The sequence below is a fragment of the Macrobrachium nipponense genome, chromosome 26, assembly GCF_015104395.2.
Source record: "Macrobrachium nipponense isolate FS-2020 chromosome 26, ASM1510439v2, whole genome shotgun sequence".
NCBI classification, from domain to species: domain Eukaryota; kingdom Metazoa; phylum Arthropoda; class Malacostraca; order Decapoda; family Palaemonidae; genus Macrobrachium; species Macrobrachium nipponense.
The window spans coordinates 56,472,160-56,495,330 of NC_087215.1; the positions used below are offsets into that span (position 1 = coordinate 56,472,160).

Here is a 23,171-nt window from a genome sequence, read left to right on the forward strand (position 1 = left end):
CAGTTAATTGTACAGAGTTTATAGATCCCCACCAGGCCTGTTTTTTCCTGTATAAGCTTACCATTGCATTGGCCACCGAGGGCAAGGCCCCGTGTTGCCGTAAGGGCCAGTTTAATTAAAGGCACCCAATTCAGCCATGAGAAAATTAACGTTCTTGGGTATTCGTTTTCAGGCCGGAGTAGAAATGAACGTTACAGCTCCATTCTTCAATGATCCTCGCCCTCCCAATGGCAGGGAGGGAATGCCATACTACGGTCTTTGGGAGTATGAAGGTAGGTGGACGTTGACGAACTGTGGGAATCCTCATTGAATAAATTGTATAGAATAAATGTGTAAACGTTTTCGATTATTTCAGTTTCCTTCCTTTAAGAGGCGAGTAAAAGATATCCATATATCCTTATGTTGAACCTGGCTATTTCCGTTTAACTCCGTTTCCTGTTTCTTCTTATTCATCCTTGCATACTTTTCCAAGTGTGTCTATCACTTCGTTATGCTTTAAACTTCACAGTTTTTCTCTTTCTCCTTTTCTAATTCCTATTGACTTACAGTCTTCCATTCTTTCAAAGATGTGTCTCTTTACTTATTTTTTGCTTAAATCTCATCCTGCTTTCTTTTTTCTTGTATAATTTAAGCCAGGGTTCACAAATTGAGGTAAAATTCCAAACTTAAAATTGATATATAAGAGTATCAAGCAAACATACAGGGTAGATATTGCCAAAGAAAATGTTCAGAATCGAATGTTGATATGGTTGAATATACTAAATTTTAGTTGTTGTTCCCATTATTGAAATTAAGTTTGATTGACGAAACTTTGTTTTATTGTTCCTTGGTTGTTTCATCTCTGAACCATCTCTGAACCAGTTCACTTTTGGTCAGAGGTTCGCCCTTCAATATCCACCTTTTTTACAGGTATTACTTTGACCCTTTCTTTTGTGACATTCTCCCATATATGCAGCTTCTTTCTCTTCTTCAGCCACTTGCCTTTTGTGGGAATTATAATCCTCCAACTTGATCGCTTATAGGAGTTATAATTCTCCTGCTTGATCTTTTGTAGGAGGTATAGTCTTCCCATTTGATCTTTTGTAGGAATTATGATCTTCCCATTTGATCTTATGTAGGAATTATAATCATCCAACTTGATCTTTTGTAGGAGCTATATAATCTTCCCTTTTGATCCTATGTAGGAATTTTAATCATCCAACTTGATCTTTTGTAGGAGTTATAATCCTCCGAAGTTTCAGTAATAATCTCGTATTATATATGTATGGATGTCTGTACTGATGAATATTTAGTTAAATGCATTTTGTTGTTTATATTGCAGTTGTGGAAATGTTCTTCCTTAACGATAAAGACGAATACCTCGAGGTTGAACTTGGTCCTTGGGGTGAACACCTCTTGCTCATGCTCAAAGGGGCACGCAATGCCATCAAACACTCGTTAGCCCTTGACTACTTTGCTGTGAGGGACGAAGCAACCGTAAGTTTGTCGGCGTGACTCTCGTAGATTATGTTGAAAATATTGGAATTGTGCTTTGTTTTCATCTTTGAGTGACTTGACGTTTGTGTAAAATTTCTTTTTTGTTTACTTCTAGTCTATTTTCATGTTATTTACAATCGTCTTGAGCTGTTAGTCTTGTATGAAATTGCAGAAATACAATAATGACAACTTATAATCTTTATGAAACACCTGTATCTACGGCATATAATTTGTAGGTTTTTTACGCATCTGTTAAGCTTATTTTCATCAGCTGTTACATTCAGCGCTAGTGCCCTCAGAGAACGTCTCCTCCCTAATCATGACAAAATGTCATTCATAATCAACTTTCTTCCAGGGGACGTGGAAAGGTTCTGCCATGATTCCTCCCGACTATTTCCCTCCCAAAGTGAGCAGAGTGAACGCCTATGCCATCCATGGCGTCGACGATCAGCGGGAATACCAGTCCCTGTACCCTGCACCTTTTGACGATCCCGATTACCCAGCTCCAGATTTGTAAGTTTACGAATTTTTTTCGCATATTTTTTTCGTTGGTAGTCAGTCGTTTCTGGTCTGTACATTGCTATTTTTTTTTTAAAGTATATGTACGTTATGAAGACAAGATAGCCTAATGGTAACTGTTACAGTTCCAGAGATTCCAGATTACGAATTTTTTTTAACACATTTTTTCGTTGGTAGTAAGTCGTTTCTAGTTTGTACATTGCTATCTTTTTAAGTATATGTACGTTGTGAAGACAAGATAGCCTAATGGTAACCGTTAAAGGTGGGTACACAAACCTTTCATGAATATATAGACATACATTTTCTCTCGTATTACTAGACTGCATTTGTTGATAGCATGCCGTGTGTTGTTGGGGCGCTCATCGTCTCACACTTTTAGTTATACTCTGCATAATTGATTGGAAAATCGCTGCTGCTATTTGTCTCTTGTAATCATGCCTGTTATAATATTCAGTGGCCATACACTAGTTGGTGACCGTACAACTAATGTTTTCAAGCACTGGGCTGTGCCGTAGCCTGTCTACCAAATAGTTTTTATAATCTGAAGTGGGAGTTTCTTGTCCTTACTAATTTACTTTTTTTCACACAGATTCAGTTTTGCTATTGTTATTTGCTTGCAATTAGTAATTTTCAGTCCCATTTTTTAAATATTTTGTATGTTCAGTTCCCCCTCTTTCTATTTTACATAGTTTTCACCGTAGGTTACCCACAAACTATCTTGTCATAATTTCCTTGTATTAGGCCGTGAGCTGAAAGAAAGACCTCCTTCTGCTTCTTCTTCTTCTTCTTCTTCTTCTTCTAATGATAATAATAATAATAATAATAATAATAATGAATAATAATAATTAATAATAATAATAATAATAATAATAATAATATATTATTATTATTATTATTATTATTATTGTAATTTTCCTCATATTATTATCTTATTTCGCCATCTTCTCACTGTTTCCTTGTGTCCAACGTATTTGCATTCTGGGGTGAAACAAAGACTATTTTTATCATTGTTATCACGCAGCCATCGCCTCGAGCTCTTCCGTCCAATTGACTTCGAGTACCAGCTGGCCAACAACAGCGAATACTCGGACCTCTGGAAGGGAACCATCAATACGGGTTCGGGTTCGGGTTCCAGCTCTTTCACGGTGGGTTCCATGAGCAGGTTCTTCCTGGTGGGCATCCTTTCGACAACGGTGTTGGGGGCAGCATGGTGGGCGGGGCGCTGGTGAGGCGCCCTGCCCCTGGTCAGAGGTGTTGGTGGTGGTCTTAAAAAAAGTAGCTATGGTAGGTGGCAGCGGGTACTAATGATGTTTTAACATGAGATATTAATAAATATCCACAATTCTATAGTAAACTATAACACACTTCAAAATTAAGCTATAATACACTTTATAATACAAAAGCAAAGACTTTCGAGTACCTGATAGTCTTTGTTTATGTATTTTAAAGAGTAATATCGTTTACTTATATCATTGCGGATTTTTATTGCACAAACTTTTTTCCACGAGATTGTGAATTTCTTAGCGTAAGCTATTAAATTTATTAATTTTTTTTTTTTTAACAGTTTAATGTACACTCGTGTATCTCCTTCATAGTCACGGCTAGGAGCGTCCACATTATCCGTATGAATCATTTTTGTTTACAGCTTTAGGACGCATGTTCATACTGATAAGTTCTCTTTTCCTTGTCATATTCCGGTGCACACTTCTACAGCGTTCATGATCTATTTCTGGATGCCGAGAACCTTTTTTTTATCTCCTTAGTATCTCCTAAATTATGTGTATTTGGTATGCACGGACCTTTTCAACACAGAAGCATTAGGAAATGAAATTTAATATTGTGAGAACTGACCTTTAGATTTTCACCGTCATAAAGCATAATTCCTTGCTTATTGCAGTCATTTTCACTGTTAACTGATGCACGAGGCAGAAAATGTCCAGACAAAATAAACTCCAGTTAGTTGTTTTGCATATTGCTTCATTCCACTGTACAACCCATCCGCTCTTTTGACAAAATATTCGAAACGTATTATTATTATTATTATTATTGCACTACAAGCTCCAAGCTAAGAGTGCTCAGAGAAAAACAACTTCAGATATTTCCCGGTCGCGTGCATGTTATCGGAAAACCTGTACCTTCATATATACTGTTTTAAGTCTCAAGTTCTGTTACATCTTTGCAAATGAGCAAAGATCTGACCCTTGGCATTGCTGGGTGTGTTTGCCTGACCTTTGACCTCTAATTAAATCTATTTCCTTTCTTCGGTCTAGTGTAATGTTTCTTTGATAAGGTTATCAGCTTGTGTTTAATGGTGTTTGAGTGCTGTAACAAGCATTGTTGTTACTAATACATATTTGCAGATAACAAAAGAGGAAAGTTTGCATGGCACGCATGTTCATTTATGGAGGTGACTTCATTTACTTCCGTCTACTCGTAGGTTAGATTAGGTTAGATGTTGGGGAGGTAGAAGGATAGAGATTTACTTGGTCAGAATATAATTTAATAACCCCAAATTTCTATTAGTTAGAGATCTTGGGGGACATATATCTTGAAGCTAATTAGTCATGCTGTAATTGCATGAAATTGAAGAATCCGCATATTGCATTTTAGCCTTTGCGCTTGTAATGAATAAATTATTAATCTTTGTAAGAATGAGAATGCATGAGCTGATGGTATTTCTATTAACTTGTTTTATTTTTATTTTATATGGCATAGAAAAGACTTAATTAAGAGTGTTTGATGTATATCATGAATTTTGTAAAATGATTTTATTCAAATGCTTTGTCTCAAGTGGATATTTGAAGTACAGCTGAGCATAGATGCATGCCATGATAAAAATATAATGTGTTCTTACTGAAAATGCAGCCCATGAACGAAGAAGACAACAATGAAGATTTCATAGGGGCAGTAACTGTCCTAGGTCCTGGTGCTGAAGCTTTCAAACCAACTTCTGCTCCCGAGCAACTGCTGCAATCACAGTCACACCCAGGGGCCCCATTGCCAGTTTTAAACCCGCAGGGCGCAGATAGGGTAGTCTTTCAACCCACTCCTACACCTATACAGCAGTCACATTCACGCACTGAAGGAGACCTACCCACCAAACACGAAGAAGTGCCATCAAGAATACCCAAACCTCAGTTAATTGTGCCCGATGAAACCCGTAAGCAACGTGAGGGGGAAGCGCCAAATTTCTTTAGTCCCCCATCCCTCTCTGGACATGAACCTAGAGTGCCACACCCCATTAGGTTAGGTAACAGTCGCCGCACTCCTACCGCAGAGCGTCAAAATGTTGAGAGGCAACCTTCAAGAACTTCAAGTTCTCAGAGCCATGATCAGTTCCAAGGCGAACCGATTGCTCCTGAAATTCCGCAGATTCGGGGCCAGAGACCTTTCATTCAGAATCAGAATGAGAGACCATCGAGTTTCAGCATACGAAGAAGACCTCCTCAGTTTATTGATGGGAACTTACCCAGTGAACAGGAGCAGTTTTCTAACATTCATTCTCCATTCCAGTCTCAAGATCAAACTTCAGCATCTTCCCAATTCCAGGCGCACGGACAAGTGTTTGGAACGTCTCCTGTTGTAGGTGAAAGGAGACCTGCCTTCACAGTGCAGCAAGAGCCAGGTTCTCAGTTCGTCGGGCAACCGTTTATTAATCAAGATACCAGACAACCACCAAGGCCCACCCTTTTCCAGGATGGTTCTTTATTCCATGATCAGAGACAACCTAATTTACCAAACCAAGGTCGTCCCCCATTCTTGAGTCCCGAATTCCCGTTCCAAGATCCAGGTCAAACTCAGTTCTTTAGTGATGGACAGCCATTACCGAATATCCCAGGTAGACCTCAATTCGAAAATCGTGATCAACAGCAGTTCCTAAACCACGGACAGCCTCATTTCCAGGATCCGGTGGAAACACATTTCCAAGACCCAGCTCAACCTCAGTTCCCAAATAATGTGGGGACTCGGTTCTCTAACCAGGGACACAGTCAAATCCAGGTAAATGAAAGATTACCAATTCAAAGTGAAAGTCACTCTCCAAGCTCTGCAGTTTTTGAAAGTCAAGGAGCTTTTGAGCATAATGGTCAAGGTCAGTCGCCTGTCCAATTTACTGAAACTGCACACCCTGATGAATTTAACCCTACAGAATCACCAAATTTCCAAACTGAAGACCAAAATATTCAAGGCCACCAAACTTTTGATGTCCCAGGATCAGTATCAAGTGTTGCCCAACCTCACCGTCCAGTAGGGTTAGAGGAAGCCTTAACTCCTGAGGTACAGGAAGCCCTCGACACTCTCTCTGAGGGAAGTCCTGCTTTGCCACCTCCTCATCCAGTCTGCTTCGAGCGAGGTCTGGTGCCAGACCCAGAACGATGCTATGTATTCCACGAGTGTGTGTTAGAGGCAGGCCAGTGGGAAATGTATTCTTGGAGATGCAAACGAGGTCAAATTTTCGATCCTGTAAGTGTAGCATGTGTGAGAGGTAGATGCGCAAGAAGAGGTCAGCTCAGGAGAAGGGTAAGGGGACAATTGCATTAGTTTAACATAAATAATGAGTACGTTCGGTAATCCAGTGGTTTCTTTTTATTTGTACACACAAAGTGTATCGAAACTCATTTTCATTACCAGCATTATTTTTGTAATGATTATAGTCTTTTTACTGTAACTCTCGTAACTGAGTTTCATAAATGTGTAATTACCAAACTTTGCACTTCAGCAGAACTGTGTTCAACATAGCTGTTTTAGCTTTAACATTCCATAATATTGTTTGATCTTGTTTGTTACAATAAAAGTTTTGTGATAAAAAACTTTTAATTATCCCGGATAAATTATAGCAGGATTTGCAGTTCTGATTTCGACACAACTGAAAGTAACTAGTTTTATTATTTTGATAAGTGAATGTACACAGCCTCTAGTAGTTGCTGAATGCAAATATCAGAACGTTATAAGAACACATAGAGCCCTCGACTGTGGACGGCCTAGATAACAGTTCCCAGTAAATACATTTTGGTATTTCAGAAAAAAAATTTTATTGGTAGAGCTTCACTGACTTTACAGAGTTCCTATCGTGAAGTCAAACAATGAAGGGCATCATTATGTAAGAAAGAGGAAAGGTTATTGATTCTTGGAATACAAACTTGGTAAGAATAAAAAAATGCAAAGAATACTGGTAATTTTTTCACAAGATAAACAAAGAAATTACAAGTCAAAGGTAAATGTTGGTAAACGATAAACATTTGGTAAATTCCCTTAACTACCTTTTTTTCAGCAGCGTAACGAGCTGGTGTAGGCTATTGATAGAAAGGAAGTAAAGAGGTTATGCAAAAATTATGTTATTAATATCAGAATTCCAGAGGCAACTACCTTAGAAAGAATAGGTCTGTTCGCTATCCATTTCTTTATACTGTTCATTATGAGATTAAGTGGTTACTTGAAGATTTATAACAACCGTTTGAGAAATTATTGTTTACGCTCTTTCGGACGCTGAGGCAAGTGAAATAGTGCATTATACGTTTGACGACGTGGCTGGGTGGACGTGCAGTAATTCCTCCTTGAACCTTCACATTGTTTGAATGCAATCTTGTCCTTTAATTCTCTTCATTGTATACATATTCCATCATCCCTTCTATTTTTTTCTTAATTCAATCGCAATTCGTTGACTCGCTATACCTGATGTGGCGCGTTTATTGGTGATTAGTTTTAATCGTCGTGGAAGCACTTGATGTACAGGTGAGTAGAGGACCTATTCCATTTTTTGCTTTTGAATTCGAGCAGGTTTCTTGGAGATCAAGGCTAGCCCAGAATTTTAGGCGATTATGTTTTTAGCGTAGGCTACAAGGCTTTCGGGAAGTTGGTTGTCACAGATCAGTTCGTCATTGCCATTCTATTTTTCATAACTAGGGGAGTGAAAAGTAGCTCATTATTTCGTTGCGTCCTTGGATGACCAAAGTATGTATGGAATATATCGTAAATATAGATTTGCTGAAGGAAAATATAGACGTTGAATTAGCATATATCGGATGTGTTTATTTGTGTAATTACGAGTATGACCGTGAAATGTTGCATATGCATAAACAAGAAAATACAGATAAGATAATATATATAATTTATGTGTCTATCGAACTATATATATATATATATATATATATATATATATATATATATATATATATATATATATTATATATATATATAAAGGTATAAGCCACTATGGAAAACTAAACAACGGAGTTTCTGCAAGATCTTTCGACTCAATGTTCTTTACTCAGCAGACAAACTGACTTACATTGAAGAATATGACAAGTACAGGAAAGGTCGTAATAAAAGTGACAGATGGGGATTATAAGGAGATTAGTACCTAGAATCCGACACACCTGGAGAATGAGTAACCTTTCCAAACAAGCATAAACATGGGTACAATTTAAAAACAAAATGATTAAGTCCAACTGCTCAGACTCAGGGACAAGACAATTAAAGGATTATACTGGGCGACAGCTGACCAATTCAGATCTTGGTAAACAAAAACTTATTCACAAAACATATTAAACATACATATACAACGAAAATATCTCTTAGGCAACTAATTTGTATTTAAGTCTGTAATTATATCTTTGAGGTCATTCTTCAACATGTTACAAATACACTGGTCTAAATGAAACCGGCCACGACTAATATTAAAATTGCAATGGGAAGTTGTATTAGGCAGATTCTAAAAGATTTCATGATAAGACATCTTTTGATCTTGCAATTACTGAACTACCAATCCAATTTATCCAGTGGATGTTGTGGCGGGATCACAAGCTAAAAAAACAAGCCGCAAAATCCCCCCCACATAAACTTAATCACTCCAGCTGCCCAACTCACCCCAGTCACACTTTCTTCTTTACACTACAGCATACACGCCGGACAATTGACCTATACCTAAAAAAAAAAAAAAAAATAAAAAAATGTACTTACCAACTACTCCAGATACTCCAGGCTATTCTGTGCTGTCTGCCGGTCGAGGTCACAGAGATACCAACCACAACCCAATAACACAACACCAACGCTACTTCCATTCTGACCCTTCTTTCCCTCTTCCGAATACAGCGAATCCACCTCCATACTCACGTCCATACTCTTGACTACGCTCTTCTTACCCTTCTTCTTTCTACCTACCTGGTTCCACTCACTGCTATCCAAATTACTCTCAACCCTTTCCCCAATGTATTCAGTCCTAGTCTCATCCTGTCCATCACCCTTACTAACCTTCTTTCCCTTAGTCTTCTTCTTTTCCTCAGCCCCATTCTTATTTTTGTCCTTGGGTTTATCCTTATCCTGTGCCTTCCCCTTCTTTCCCTTACCTATCACAACCAAATCACCTTCGTCACTCGTACTCTCATCCAGTCGCTCTTTCAACTTTTTCTTTACCTACCCTCCTGGCCCATCACAAGGAACCCCAGTAGGCCTACCTCCTACAGCTCCCTCTCCCATGAATCCCTTCATCATTTCCTGCATCATCTCTTGCATTGCATTCATTACCCCGAATTTTTCGTCCATTTTCTCAACCATTCTCTCTTCCGCTCCTTTCACCTCTTCTTTCATTTCCACTTTCGCACTCCTTAGCATTCCTCTCATTTCCACTAACTCGCTCTTCAGCTCCTCACACACTACCCTCAACCTATCATTCTCCACTTCCAACCTTTCCTTAGCTTCCCTCGCCAACCTCAGCTCCTCCTCCAGCCTCTCTATCTCCTTCAACCCCTCCATCCTCACTTTCTCCACCAATCACACAACTCAATACCCCAATTGCCCTGCAGCTGCCGCACCAGCAATCCCTGTTCGGGTGCCAAAAAATAATGTGGCGGGATCACAAGCTAAAAAAACAAGCCGCTAAATCCCCCCCCACATAAACCTAATCACTCCAGCTGCCCAACTCACCCCAGTCACACTTTCTTCTTTACACTACAGCATACATGCAGAACAATTGACCTTTACCTACAAAAAAAAACAAACAAACAAACACAAAACACATGTACTTACCAACTACTCCAGATACTCCAGGCTATTCTGTGCTGTCTGCTGGTCGAGGTCACAGAAATACCAATCACAACAAAGACCACAACCCACAACCCAATAACACAACAACCAAGGACTACAACCCAACAACAACAACCACAACAAAGACAACAGCAAACAACCAAGGAACACAACCACAACCTTACAACACAGCAAACAACCAAGGAACTCAACCACAACCCCACACATAACAAAAACTCAACACAATAAAACAAAAAAGACCACTGCACAAAAAACAAAAAAAAAGGCAACACACACACCCACTAACTACACCAAGAAATCACAACAACACAAAGACAACAGCACAGGCACAACAACCCTAAGCAAACAATACCAACTTAACAACAACCAAACAACAAACCAATAACACACTACTTGAATAACTTAGCCAATCCCTCAACACTTTCCACAGACCGCTGTCAACACTACTGATTATCACAGCTTCTGACTAAAGACTGACTAAAAACACTCACTCAAAACACAGAACTCTATCTCTCTCATCTCGCTCTCTCTCTCTCTCTCTCTCTCTTCTCTCCTCTCTCTCACACACAGACGTTGTCAAATGGAACTCCATAACTCCTCCAAAATGTTCTCACTTAAATGAATGAATATTGCATTAGATGTTTGCCCAGTTTTTACAGAATATTTATGCTGCTTGAATCTTACTTCTAAGCCCTTGCTCGACTGTCCAAGATAAAAAGAGGGGCAGTCCATACTTGGAATTTTTATATTATGTTGTTGCTTTCCCTGAGGCCATTTTTTATTAACATTCCTTTTAGTGTGTTATTATAGGAAAAAACAAGGTTGACCTTAAAGGCTTTTAACAATGATTTAATGGTCTCAAATCCGTTAAAATAAGGTAAACTGAGAATGTTCTTAGAATTTTCTTTTTGTGGGCTTTATTATAACAATTATTTAATATAAGGGAAGGATAACATAAATCTTTCCCTATTTTTCTTATGTATTAAATTTCTTGATCCAAATACTAGGGACTGACAATGCACAATGCTCGTAAAAACATAGAAGAAAAAATTGATATTTTGATGTTAAAATGGTGGCCTGAATAGAAATGAACATAGGTTAAGTTGTTGGTTGGTTTCCTATATATATAGATATATATATATATATTATTATCTATATATATATATATATTTATATATGAATGGAATATAATGTTCTGTAACAACAGAATTCCATCTAATAAAAGGAGCCCATAAAAACACCAAAATATAGAGAAAAAAGTACTATATTTCAGAGACTGCTGTCTCCCTCTTCAGGTAGATGAATGAGAAAAGTTTACAGAAAAGGTCCATCCACAGGCAAGCCAATTTAGGTCACCCCTGCTGATAATCTTCCTTTAATCTTCTTAAGTGTTGGTTGAATGAAAACCTTGACGATCGTATCTGAAATCCATGCTCCTTTTGAGATGTTCATTACCTGCCTCTCTTTAATTAAGGCCGATTCCATCATTTGACTCTTGTACCGGCAGTTGCTGCTATAAATTACATGTGACAAATTTCAGTTTATTCTATGGTTATGTTCATTTATATGGTTGAAAAGAGCCGAGTTCTGTTGTCCATACCTAACTGACCGTTTGTGTTGTATTAGTCTCTGGGGAAGTGATTTACCTGTAAATCTGATGTAAGATTGGTCACAGTCCTGGCATGGGATTTCGTATACCCCAGTGTCCTTGGGAGATGTCTTTTGTTGGACGTTAATCAGGGATTTGGCTAAGGTGTTTGGGTAAGTAAATGCAAAAGGGTTACATTTTTCCGAGGGTGTGGGTTACTCTCTTAATTGTGTCCAAGTGAGGAATTTTTATTTTATTGTTGGGTGTATCTCTGGTCTCGTCTTTAGGGGGTCGGTAGAAAATTACGTTTGCTTTGTGAATTGCTTTCTCAATTATATGGTCAGGATACTTTAAAGACGAAAGTTGCTTGCGAATTAGTTCAAATTCTTTTTCCAGGAATTCTGGGGAACAAATTCGTAAGTCTCTTAAGAACAGGTTGCTAGCTACACCTATCTTGATAGTAATGTCGTGATAGCTAAAGTGGTGAATGTATGAAAATGAGAACGTTGGTTTTCTGTATATGGTAAATTTGTATTCTGTCGTGTCTCTGATTATTAAAACATTAAGAAAAGGAATTTTTTGTCTGTTTCCCATTCAACTTTAAATTTGATGCTGGGTACTAATGCGTTTAATTTCGAGAGGATTTCATTAAAATTGCCCCACCTATTATCCCAAAATGTTAGGATATCATCCACATATCTCATCCACAGCATGTTTTTGGGTTTTATTGCATTTATTACTGTAGTTTCAAAGTATTCCATGTACAGATTGGCTAAAACAGGACTTAAAGGACTATCCATACTACACCCGAATTTGCTTGTAGAATGATTCCCCGAATGAAAATAAATACGTTATTAGATGCACATAATTCAACTAACTTTATTATTTTGTCAAGCGCCAATGGGAAATGATCTGAATAGGGGGATAATTTTTCCCTTAAAAACTCAAGAACGTCCTATACTGGTACTTTTGTGAATAGGGAGTCTACGTCAAGGCTTAAAAGTTTTATGTTGTGAAGTGGTATATGTGCATCTCTGAATTTGTGACAAAAATCTTCCGAATGTTTAATGTGACTGGGAGAAAAAGTGCCTAAAAAAGGGGAAAGGAGGCCAAAGGAGGCCAGCTAACCATTTAGAAATTTTGTAATTGAAAGCTCCGGCACATGAAACGATGGGTCTGAATGGAAGATTGTCTTTGTGAGTTTTGGGAGGGCCATAAAAGTAGGGTAATTTAGGATTAATTACTTTAAATTTCTCTAATAGTTCAATACTCTTTTTGTCCTTGGCCAATTAATCTTATTTTCCGAAAAAAATTCTGTGGGAACGTTTTGGAGGGGATTTTTCGTCAGTTTTTCGTAAGTGTTTGTGTCGCTAAGGAGCTGGTTGATTTTGTGGAGGTAGAAGTCTTTGTCCATTATTATGATTTTGCTGTCTTGTCGGATCTACTTATTATAACTAACTTTTTTAGCGAGTGGATGGCTATCATGAATCTGCGGGAAACAGGATATTTCTTATGTGGGTCAGTTAAAGCATTTAGTAACACTCCTTTTAAACATATCTCTTCACGGCTGTAGTTTTTGTCAGATATGAATTTATCAAAAGTCACTATGAAGTCTAGGTTGTTTTTGCGGTCTGGCATAAGGGCAAAGGATAAGCCTAAATTTAAAACTAAATGTTGATTTACAGTAAGGGGGGTGTTGGATAAGTTTAAAACTTTGTCTTGTTGCTCAAGATTATTCCATGCGCTATTGTCTATTAGGTTATTTAACTTGCGTAAAAGTCTGTTGGAATGAGTCACGCTATTATAGGCAGCAATGTAAGAACAGAATGAAATCAGATCCCTATATATGTGGTCCGTAGTGAGGAGGCGAAGATTAGACTGAGTTCCATATATCCCTCTGCGTAGTACAAAGATGTCGTTTTTCGTATTGGTGATTCTTTCCTCCAGGAAAATCTTGTGTGATAGAGGGAAGGGGTCCGATTGCAGAGTCCATCTCCCGAATCTGTACATTTTTGGTAGTACTTGTTCTTTGAGGCATTCTTCTAAAAAGTGTTTTTGATTTTTCAGCCGGTGTAGTCTGATCAGTTCTTTCTCAAACTTGCCCAGCATCAAATTTAAAGTTGAATGGGAAACAGACAACAAAATTCCTTTTCTTGATGTTTTAATAATCAGAGACACGACAGAATACAAATTTACCATATACAGAAAACCAAAGTTCTCACTTTCATACATTCACTACTTTAGCTATCACGACATTACTATCAAGATAGGTATAGCTAGCAACCTGTTCTTAAGAGACTTACGAATTTGTTCCCCAGAATTCCTGGAAAAAGAATTTGAACTAATTCGCAAGCAACTTTCGTCTTTAAAGTATCCTGACCATATAATTGAGAAAGCAATTCACAAAGCAAACGTAATTTTCTACCGACCCCCTAAAGACAAGACCAGAGATACAGCCAACAATAAAATAAAAATTCTTCACCTGGACACGATTAAGAGAGTAACCCACACCCTCGGAAAATGTAACCCTTTTGCATTTACTTACCCAAACACATTAGCCAAATCCCTGATTAACGTCCAACAAAAGACATCTCCCAAGGACACTGAGGTATACGAAATCCCATGCCAGGACTGTGACCAATCTTACATCGGATTTACAGGTAAATCACTTCCCCAGAGACTAATACAACACAAACGGTCAGTTAGGTATGGAAAACAGAACTCGGCTCTTTTCAACCATATAAATGAACATAACCATAGAATAAACTGAAATTTGTCACTTGTAATTTATAGCAGCAACTGCCGGTACAAGAGTCAAATGATGGAATCGGCCTTAATAAAAGAGAGGCAGGTAATGAACATCTCAAAAGGAGTATGGATTTCAGATACGATCGACAAGGTTTTCATTCAACCAACACTTAAGAAGATTAAAGGAAGATTATCAGCGGGGGTGACCTAAATTGGCTTGCCTGTGGATGGACCTCTTGGTATAAATACCGCCTTTTCTGTAAACTTTTCTCATTCATCTACCTGAAGAGGGAGACAGCAGTCTCTGAAATATAGTACTTTTCTCTCTATATTTTGGTGTTTTTATGGCTCCTTTTATTATAATATATATATATATATATATATATATATATATATATATATATATATATATATATATATATGTGTGTGTGTGTGTGTGTGTGTGTGTGTGTGTGTGTGTGTGTGTAATGAGAGGCATTGTGGGAAACTTTGCAGTTCTGAGAGTAAATAAAGATAAATTAGTCTTGTGGAAACATTTGGAAAATGGCCTAATTGTTGCAAATAATTTTCTGAAGAGGTTTTTATTAATTTTGCCAATAAACAAGTACAGAATGCGCCAAAGTTAATTCGGTGCAATTGATTTTTTTGTACAGTGTATAATGCTGTATGAGACTCGGCCACTGCTCATGAAACTTTCAGCTGCAACCTGGTGGTGGCCTGTGTTATTGGCACCTGTAGCAATGCTAGACACACAATCATGGCCAACTTTAACCTTAAATAAAATTAAAACTAAGAGTAGAGGGCTGCAATTTGGTGTTTGATGATTGGAGGGTAGATGATCAACATACCATTTGCAGTCCTCTAGCCTCAGCAGTTTTTAAGATCAGAGGGCGGACAGAAAACTAAAAAAATTATTGAAGTGTTTATTACATATTGTTAATGCTGAGAAAATAAGAGTCGAGTTGATGGATGTATTAATGAGAAGTGTGGTGTCAGGAAGTATGTCTGGGATTAAGCTGGAGTAGACAGGATTAACCTAAGGCTGAAACTTGCTGACAGAAAAATGAACTGTGAAAAATTCCAGAATGGGGTCTTATTCAGAAGTGTGCTTGTGTGGTTTTAGGAGGTTTGAACGAGGTTGTGGAAAGTAGTGTTCAACTATTTTGTGGTGCAAAATCAAAGTTAAGTATATCTTGGTTTTACCAGACCACTGAGCTGATTAACAGCTCTCCTAGGGCTGGCCCGAAGGATCAGATATTTTTACGTGGCTAGAAACCAATTAGTTACCTAGCAACGGGACCTACAGCTTATTGTGGGGTCCAAACCACACTATATCGAGAAATAAATTTATATCACCAGAAATAAATTCCTCTGATTCCACGTTGGCAGAACCGGGAATTGAACTTCGGACCACCTGATTGGCAGCCGAGCGCGAAAATCACTCGTCCGGCGAGGAACTGATGCAAGATCAAACTAAAGGAAAGACCTATATAGGAACTGTGGTCTTGGGGATTAGGAGGGGTTTGTAAAGGTGAGGAATGCGTGGCTGGAGAGAGGAGAGACGTAGATGGGGGACTTCCCAGTCTGTTGTTTCAACGGTTGTTATGTTAGGGTTTGTAAGTTTGTTTTGAAACTAGTGCCATGTAATGAAGAAAAATAAAGTGAGTTTTTAGTTACATTACATTCTTTGCGTTACTTTAATCTACAAGGTATCTAGGCAGTTTTGGTTAAGAAGATGGTAATTAATTTGTTAAAAAAGGTAAAATTGGTCACTAGGCCTCAGAATGTGAATGAAGTCTCCGCATTCATTCCATTGTTTTTGGAGGGTAATGCATTGGCCGTGTATTTAGAAATGAAAGATGATCAAATTGTAGTGAAAAGAATGAAGAATTAATGAAAGAAGCCTTTTCAGATGGAGCTATTGTAGCATTTAGGAAATAAACTCATTCAAGGTGGACTGGGGAGCGGGTAGATGTTTTGCAAATCAATTAAGAAGGTTGGGAATGTAAGCTTGGTTTAAGGGGGATGGATGGAATTGATAGTGAGGTTATCATTTATGAATGGTATGCCTAGTCATGTCAGTGCAGCTACCAGGAATACAGGAAATGGCAATGTGTGGAATTATTAATAGAGCGAGAATATAGACTTCTGGTACATTCAGTGATGTTGCTGCTGTGAGTACATCTAGGCCCAAGTCTGTTTAGAGTGAAGCAATTGTTGGGGACAGAAGAGTTTAGTAGACGAAATTTTTGGTGAATTCAAGGGTCACTGTTATGGGTGTTATGTTGTGTTATTGTAAGGACTGAAAACCATTTGTGTGCTTCAGGTGTAATAAAGTGGGTCATATTAACTCGATGTGATTCGGGGAATGAGAAAAGAGGGACTGGTGTGCTAACAGCTTCACCCTAAGAGGTGTAAGGGCGCCCCATTCGAGGTCACGAGTTGTTAAATTGGAGGTGAATAGGTATTCTGTAATGGGCTTGATGGACACAGGTTGGTCAACTGCAGTTCTTGGCTCACATTTAATAGACCAAGTTAGTGGAGGAAGGGTCATCACTGCCTTTGATGGGAGAGAGATCTTGTGTAAAGGTGAAACATAAAATTGAGTGTTGATGATGCTGTAATTACTGTACCTGCTTTAGTGGCTAAGGCTTGAAACTATTTGATAAAATTAATATTTTGGGCATGAATACAATGAATTTGGAGGTGTTATGGCCTGTCCACACTAGCGAGCATGCCCATCAGCCACTTCTAGCAATTTATATTTTCTCTCGCTTCTAAAACAGTGTTACCAGACATTTGCATCGTTCCGGCTCAATACTCGGCCTGTCAGTATAATGGAACGGGTTGTGGGAACAGTGTTTGCCCGTCGGGCAGTGCCTGCTAGTGTGGACAGGGCCGTACAGTGGCCGAGGGCAAAGTTCTCTTTGGTAAGGCAAGACGTTCAGTGATAAGGAATAACGCGGAATGTGGTGCTATGGCTAATGCATGTTGAGTGGAATGGAATGGAATGAAATATAAAGTTTAGTCCAACGGTCAAACACTGGGACCTATGAGGTAATTCAGTATTGAAAGGGAAATTGAGAGTAGAAAGGTTCGAAAGCTATAACAGGAGGATAACCTCGCAGTTGCACCATGAAACAATTTATAGGAGTGGGTGGAAAGAAACTTATAAGAAAATGAATATGAACGGAGGTACAGTCAAAGAAGTGAAAAGGGTTGCAGCTAGGGGCCGAAGGGAAGCTGTAGAGAACCTCAAGTAATGCCTATAGTGCACTGCGTAATGTGCACTGACGGCTCTACCTCCCTACAGGTGCTAATGCATGTGGTAGTTCCATTGTTATGAAAATTGAAGATACAGATTTTGTGGCAAGATTTGCTGGTAGTCAGTGGACAGTAAAGCGATTCGTCAGAGGTAAATAAAGTAGAGTTGGCCAAGATTAGTTATGGTAAAGGATGGGACGAACGGAAGAGATGAGAGTTCGAGGAGGAAGTAGATAGATGGATTGAAGAGGGTATTTTGCTCCTTTATGATAAGCAGATTGAGGATGGAGGTTTGCCTTTAATGGCTGTTGGGCAACCAACTAAAAATGCAGTTAGACCAGTGCTGGAATTATAGAGCTGAATAAGTTTGTGGTGTCATACTTGGGATGATACTATTGATGTGTATGGTGAGACCTTGAGGGAATGGCGCAGAATGTATGGTAATGTAGCTTTTGTAGATTTGAAGTCGGCTTATCTACAAATTAGAATGGCCAAGATGTAGTGTTAATAACTTGTAAATTATAAAGGGTGGACTTTCTGTTTAATAAGGTTGGATTTGAGTTGAATTCTGCTCCTCAAATTAGGGGGAAAATTTTAACCATTTTGGGGAGGAGTAAGGATATAGACTCTACAAGCTTTTACATTGATGACATTTTGGTTGATGAAACTCAGGTGCCAGCTTCTGAGTTGGTCACATACTTAAAACTGAATAGATTGATTGCTTAACCACCTGAGACTGCCTGGGAGTGCTGCTTTGGGTCTTAAGATAAGCGAGAAAGATGGTGTTTGGTATTTTGCAAGAGATTTCGTTGGAGATATCAAGATGAGGGTTGTTCTCAATTTGTAAAAAATTGGTGGGCCACTACCCCATTGTTAATTGGCTATGAATAGCTTGTGGCTATGTGAAGAGATGAGCAGGTGGTGGGTCATGGGACAGTACTAATGTTAGACCCAGATGTTGTGTTGATGCTCAAAGAGGTTGTCTGGAAGGTAAACAAAGATGACCTAGTGCAAGGGCAGTGGTGTGCTCTCGGTCTGAGGATGGGGTTCTTTGGTGCGATGTGAGTAGTTAAGTGTTGGGAGTTGTGTTGGAGGTTGGTGGTGTTGTCGTTGAGGATGCAGCTTGGTTGCAAAAGAAATATGACAGTAGTCATTGCAATGTTGCTGAGTTGGAAGCTGTAGTAAAGGGCATCAATCCTGACTTGCAGTGGGGACTAGAAAAATTAGATTAAGACTGATTCTTCTACTGTTCCCGGGTGGATGAAATCTATTATCACAGAAGATGAGAGGGTGCGTACAGAGAGAGTAGGAGAGATGACAAAGCGATGATTGGGCATTGTGAGGGAGCTTATTGAAGAATGTAGATTGTAATTGAGGGTAACACTAAGTACGATAAAGAACAAGGTTGATGCCTTGACCCAGGCTAAAAAGGGCTAGCTTTTAAGTGAACTAAAGAACCAGATGAGCATATGGTTATAGATAGGCATTATGTGGGTGTAGATAGGACTACACTTTTAGCACAGAAACTAGACTCCAAAATCGATAAAGAAATGGCGAAACATGGTGTGAAAAGCTGTTTGCAATGTCAGTCAGTTGATCCTGCTTCAGTTCTGCATGAGGCAGGTAGTGGGAGCGTGGATCGAGATTGGAAGAGACATGCCATAGATGCCACTCATTATAGGAATTTACCATATAAAATTCGTCAATAATTGACTGTGGTCCCAGCAGATCTGTGGTGTATAGAGGTCTGGAGAGACTGAGTCCAGATGAACTAGCAGATATATTGAATATAGAAATGCTGTGTGATAAAGTTATAGGCCTTAGTTAGTAAATTGGATATTTTGAGACTTCGTTGAAAGTCGAAGAGATGAGAGGCAGAGATAAAAGATGCAAGGGTGCAATTAGGAGGTCGAAGAAACGAAGACACATGAGGTTGGATTGAATTGTTCACTAGAGTGTCTAAGATCAATCTGGATTTGGGAAAGCTTCAGAATGAACGGGCAAATGCAAGGAGACTAAGAATTGTAGGGCATAACATTACTTAGCATCCGAGAGAAATTCTGTACTAGAAATTTGATCGAGTAAGGAAGTAGAGGATTAAAGGGTCGATTGGAGTAGTGAAGAGCAATACATGTTAAAACAAGCAAGAGGGTGTTTTTGCAATAAGTGTTTGTCAGGAAATAGTTTCTAGAGAAAGTTTGTGGTGGAACTGATACATGCTATGAGGAGAGTGTTGAATGAAGACGTAAGGTGTAGACGATAAGTTGTTAAGGGTAATAAAAAGTTTGTAAGTTGGAAGTGAAATGTGGATTAGAATTTGGATTGGGTAGAGAACTGGTCTGATATGAAAATTGGGATGAGGCAAGGTTGTGTTGTATCTCCTTGGTTGTTTCATGTCGTTGTGGATGGAGTGATGCGAGAAGCCAGAGAAAGGGGAAATGGGTATATGTGCATTATTGTATGATAAGAAAATTAATCGCGAATAGAGCTTGGAATAGTTAGCAAGCTGACTGGGGGTGATGAAGAGATAAGTGAAAGAGTTTACAAGAGAAGTTAATGTGACCACAAGTAAAGTTGTGAAGCAAACTAAGAAATTAGCATATTGAAACAAATAGAAATAACTACAAGATGTGCTTGCTTTATCTGCCTAACTCAGATGCACAGTCAAGTTTAACTTTTTTGAAGGCTTCGATCACAGTGGTATTTTAGTTCTGGATTCCGACCTTTACGCGCGTGCGCACAAAAATTTAATGGAAGTTGTCAGGTATGAGGGGCTCAAGACCCAGGAAACTTCATGGAAATGAATAAAAGGAGTTTTTACCTAAGTTTCTGAGCTGCAACACTTGATATGCCTATGATTAGATTTCCCATTTTCATTTCACATAGTTTTCGACAAATCTGCTGTAGAGGTTCCTGATATTTAGATTTTTTTTCTTATTTATATAAAAGTAGGGCTCCAAATGCCAGTTTATTGGTGGTAGATGTATACAATACTGTTAGTTTTCATTTCCTTTCCGCAGGAAGATTTTAACTGTTCATTCCTTCTCACATGCGATGTTAAATTCTTCTGCACAGCATTCCTGATTAAAACAAAACGTTTGGGTTGAAGGTTGTCGTTCCAACTCTTCGTCGCTGGACTATTTTCATTATTTGATCAAAAGAAAATTCGGTCTTGGCCCAGAAACCTAATTACTTTGTCTAAACGAAAACCAATTTGGCACTAAAACTTAAATGATTTCCTTCTAACGAATACGTTTTGGTCACTGGAGCTTGCATTACTCTTTCGTAACCAAAAATGATTTGATTACAGAAATTGTTGCGCTACTTATATAAACAAATAAATTCTTCAGGCACGTCCGTAGTTAAGGATGTCAAGTAACGTATCGAGTAATCAGAGGATGAAGTTAGGAGTGTTATAGAAATATCATCGCTCTTAGGAGCTTACAAAGATTACTCTATTCCTTTTTACACATAGCGTTCATTCAGTTTCGTTATTATAGGTGAAATACACAATAAATAAAGTTCTAGGTTGTAGGTGAATTAATAAAATGCTTTATAGTAAGTAAGCGAATGAGCTTTATAATTAACGATATAATTCTTCGGCAATTACCGAGGATTGAATTGAGCGGGCTTTACCGGCAACCCTCCTTATAGCTCAAGAACGTCCAAAACAGGGAACGGAGTGATGTTTCTCATATGAGAATTTAAGGCAACGGCCCAGAGTAAATCTCTATCGTTTTAACCAGTTTTTTTCAGGAAATTATTTTGCAGTAGTTGATACTTATGTTAGGGCTTTTTCGAAATTTAAAAGTTAGTTATGCTAATGGGGTTAAAAAGCCGCGAAACTGGATTTAGGTACAAGACTACTAGCCCAATAACAATTCGTGTTAACATCGACTAACTCTTAGTTGCCATAGTCTAGCTCGCCGCGGAATAGTTATATCGATCTACCAAAATTAACAGTATGGCAATTTTTTAAAGGATATTAAATGGCACTGCTATTTTTTAATTTTGTCTTGCGTAGGTGGAATAAGTCGTTTTTACTTCAGCTAGCAATTCAGAACAATTTTCCATACTGGTTTTCTAAGTATTTTCTAAAAATGTATACGAAATTAGAATATTTTATTTTAAAAATTTTGTAAGAGCACGTTAGTTCTTGTTCCATCAAATGTAAGCTGAATCGGAATCACAAGCAAACCATATACTGTAGGACTCGATAAAATTAAGATTTCGTTTTCTCTGACCGTTTGTGTGTGAAAGAGAAAACGGGAATATTTCTTGGACATTTCTGTTTTTATTGTTAATATGATAGCAGTATTTTATATGTAAGCCTACTTATTTTGTTATTTAATGAATCAACATGTATTTTAGCCATATAGATGATAGAAATGTTGTCCTTCAATGAGTAATAAGAAAAGTGGTAATTCTGGTGTGTTTTCATGTGCAAGAGCTCATTTAAGCCACGGAAATCATTTATAGTTACCCAGATGGGAAAAATAATGGCCTTTACGTAATAACATGACGGCTGATTATTGTAAAAGCATGAAATATGACCATCGGAAGCAATAAGGTTTGCAATTCAAAATTCGCGCGGTGTAGGATGAACGTAAACAAACTACGGTGTAGGATGAACTTCGCCAGCCCTCCGCCCCTCCCCCTGCGGGGAGGTCTGCTGATGACTCTTGGCTCTGCTGGGGAAAAATCGATTTCGACATGGCCGCGGAATTTGAGTAGGCGTAAGATTCGATGTCATACGTCATTTAATCGCCTTCAGCGTTGATATTTTCGTGATAACTGTCCGTGGTTAGGGTAAACTGTTTCCAAACTCCCGCTCGACCAATGGTGCACTGATTTCAGTTCGTTTAAACTTTGGTACTAGTAAATAAATACCTTTATGGCCAGTCGAAGGCATCTCTCTCCTCGGAACCATTCACGTCAAACTCGGCCCGAAACTTTTGGGATAACGTATTTCATGGTTTTATTATTTTTCGTCCCCTCACGCCTTACGTTTGGAAATGAAAACGCAAAAGACAATGCTACGCCAAAACCTCAAAAAAAGAACTTTTATTATTGTTGAGAGAAATTAATGAATTCAAATTACGTGGCGGCGCCGTCATTCCCGCCAAAAATATTTTCATAAATATCAAGTTGTGAATGCAGTTTTATCATATCATATAATGAAATTTTTCTGATAGCATTAATGTCCTATTTGCATATGCGCCTCCCCACTGAAAATACAGAAGCGATACAATTGAAAGTTGTGGAATGTTGATCATTATCTTTAGGGAAAAAAGAAAGGAATTTGGAAGGATTAATTTTATCATCGAATGCTGTCGACGAGGGGATTAGTTGTTCGCCATTCGTTAGTTTTATGGCTGCCAGTCGGGGGAAGTGTGGCAGAGGTAGATAAAAATATAGATTTCGCCTGAAAAAATATATATTCGGTATACTGTCTTGCCTTAATCAAAGGACAGGAGTGAAGACCCAATCTTTTTATTGAAGTCAGGATTTTATTACTCGCTGCTGGGTGTTAACT

The 23,171-nt window shown here is 38.4% G+C and overlaps 1 protein-coding gene across 3 annotated transcripts in view; it reads left to right on the forward strand.

Moving 5' to 3' along the window:
* The window catches only part of LOC135200292 (uncharacterized), a 79,574-nt gene extending 72,775 nt beyond the window's left edge, over positions 1-6,799 (forward strand). For all 3 annotated transcript variants that reach the window (XM_064228792.1, XM_064228790.1, XM_064228793.1), the window contains 5 exons: positions 173-272; positions 1,322-1,476; positions 1,832-1,989; positions 3,017-3,140; positions 4,861-6,799. In XM_064228792.1, coding sequence (XP_064084862.1) covers positions 173-272; positions 1,322-1,476; positions 1,832-1,989; positions 3,017-3,140; positions 4,861-6,534 — 2,211 coding nt within the window. In that variant the 3' untranslated portion in view covers positions 6,535-6,799. The remainder of the gene's footprint in view (positions 1-172; positions 273-1,321; positions 1,477-1,831; positions 1,990-3,016; positions 3,141-4,860) is intronic.
* Positions 6,800-23,171: the final 16,372 nt, after the last annotated feature.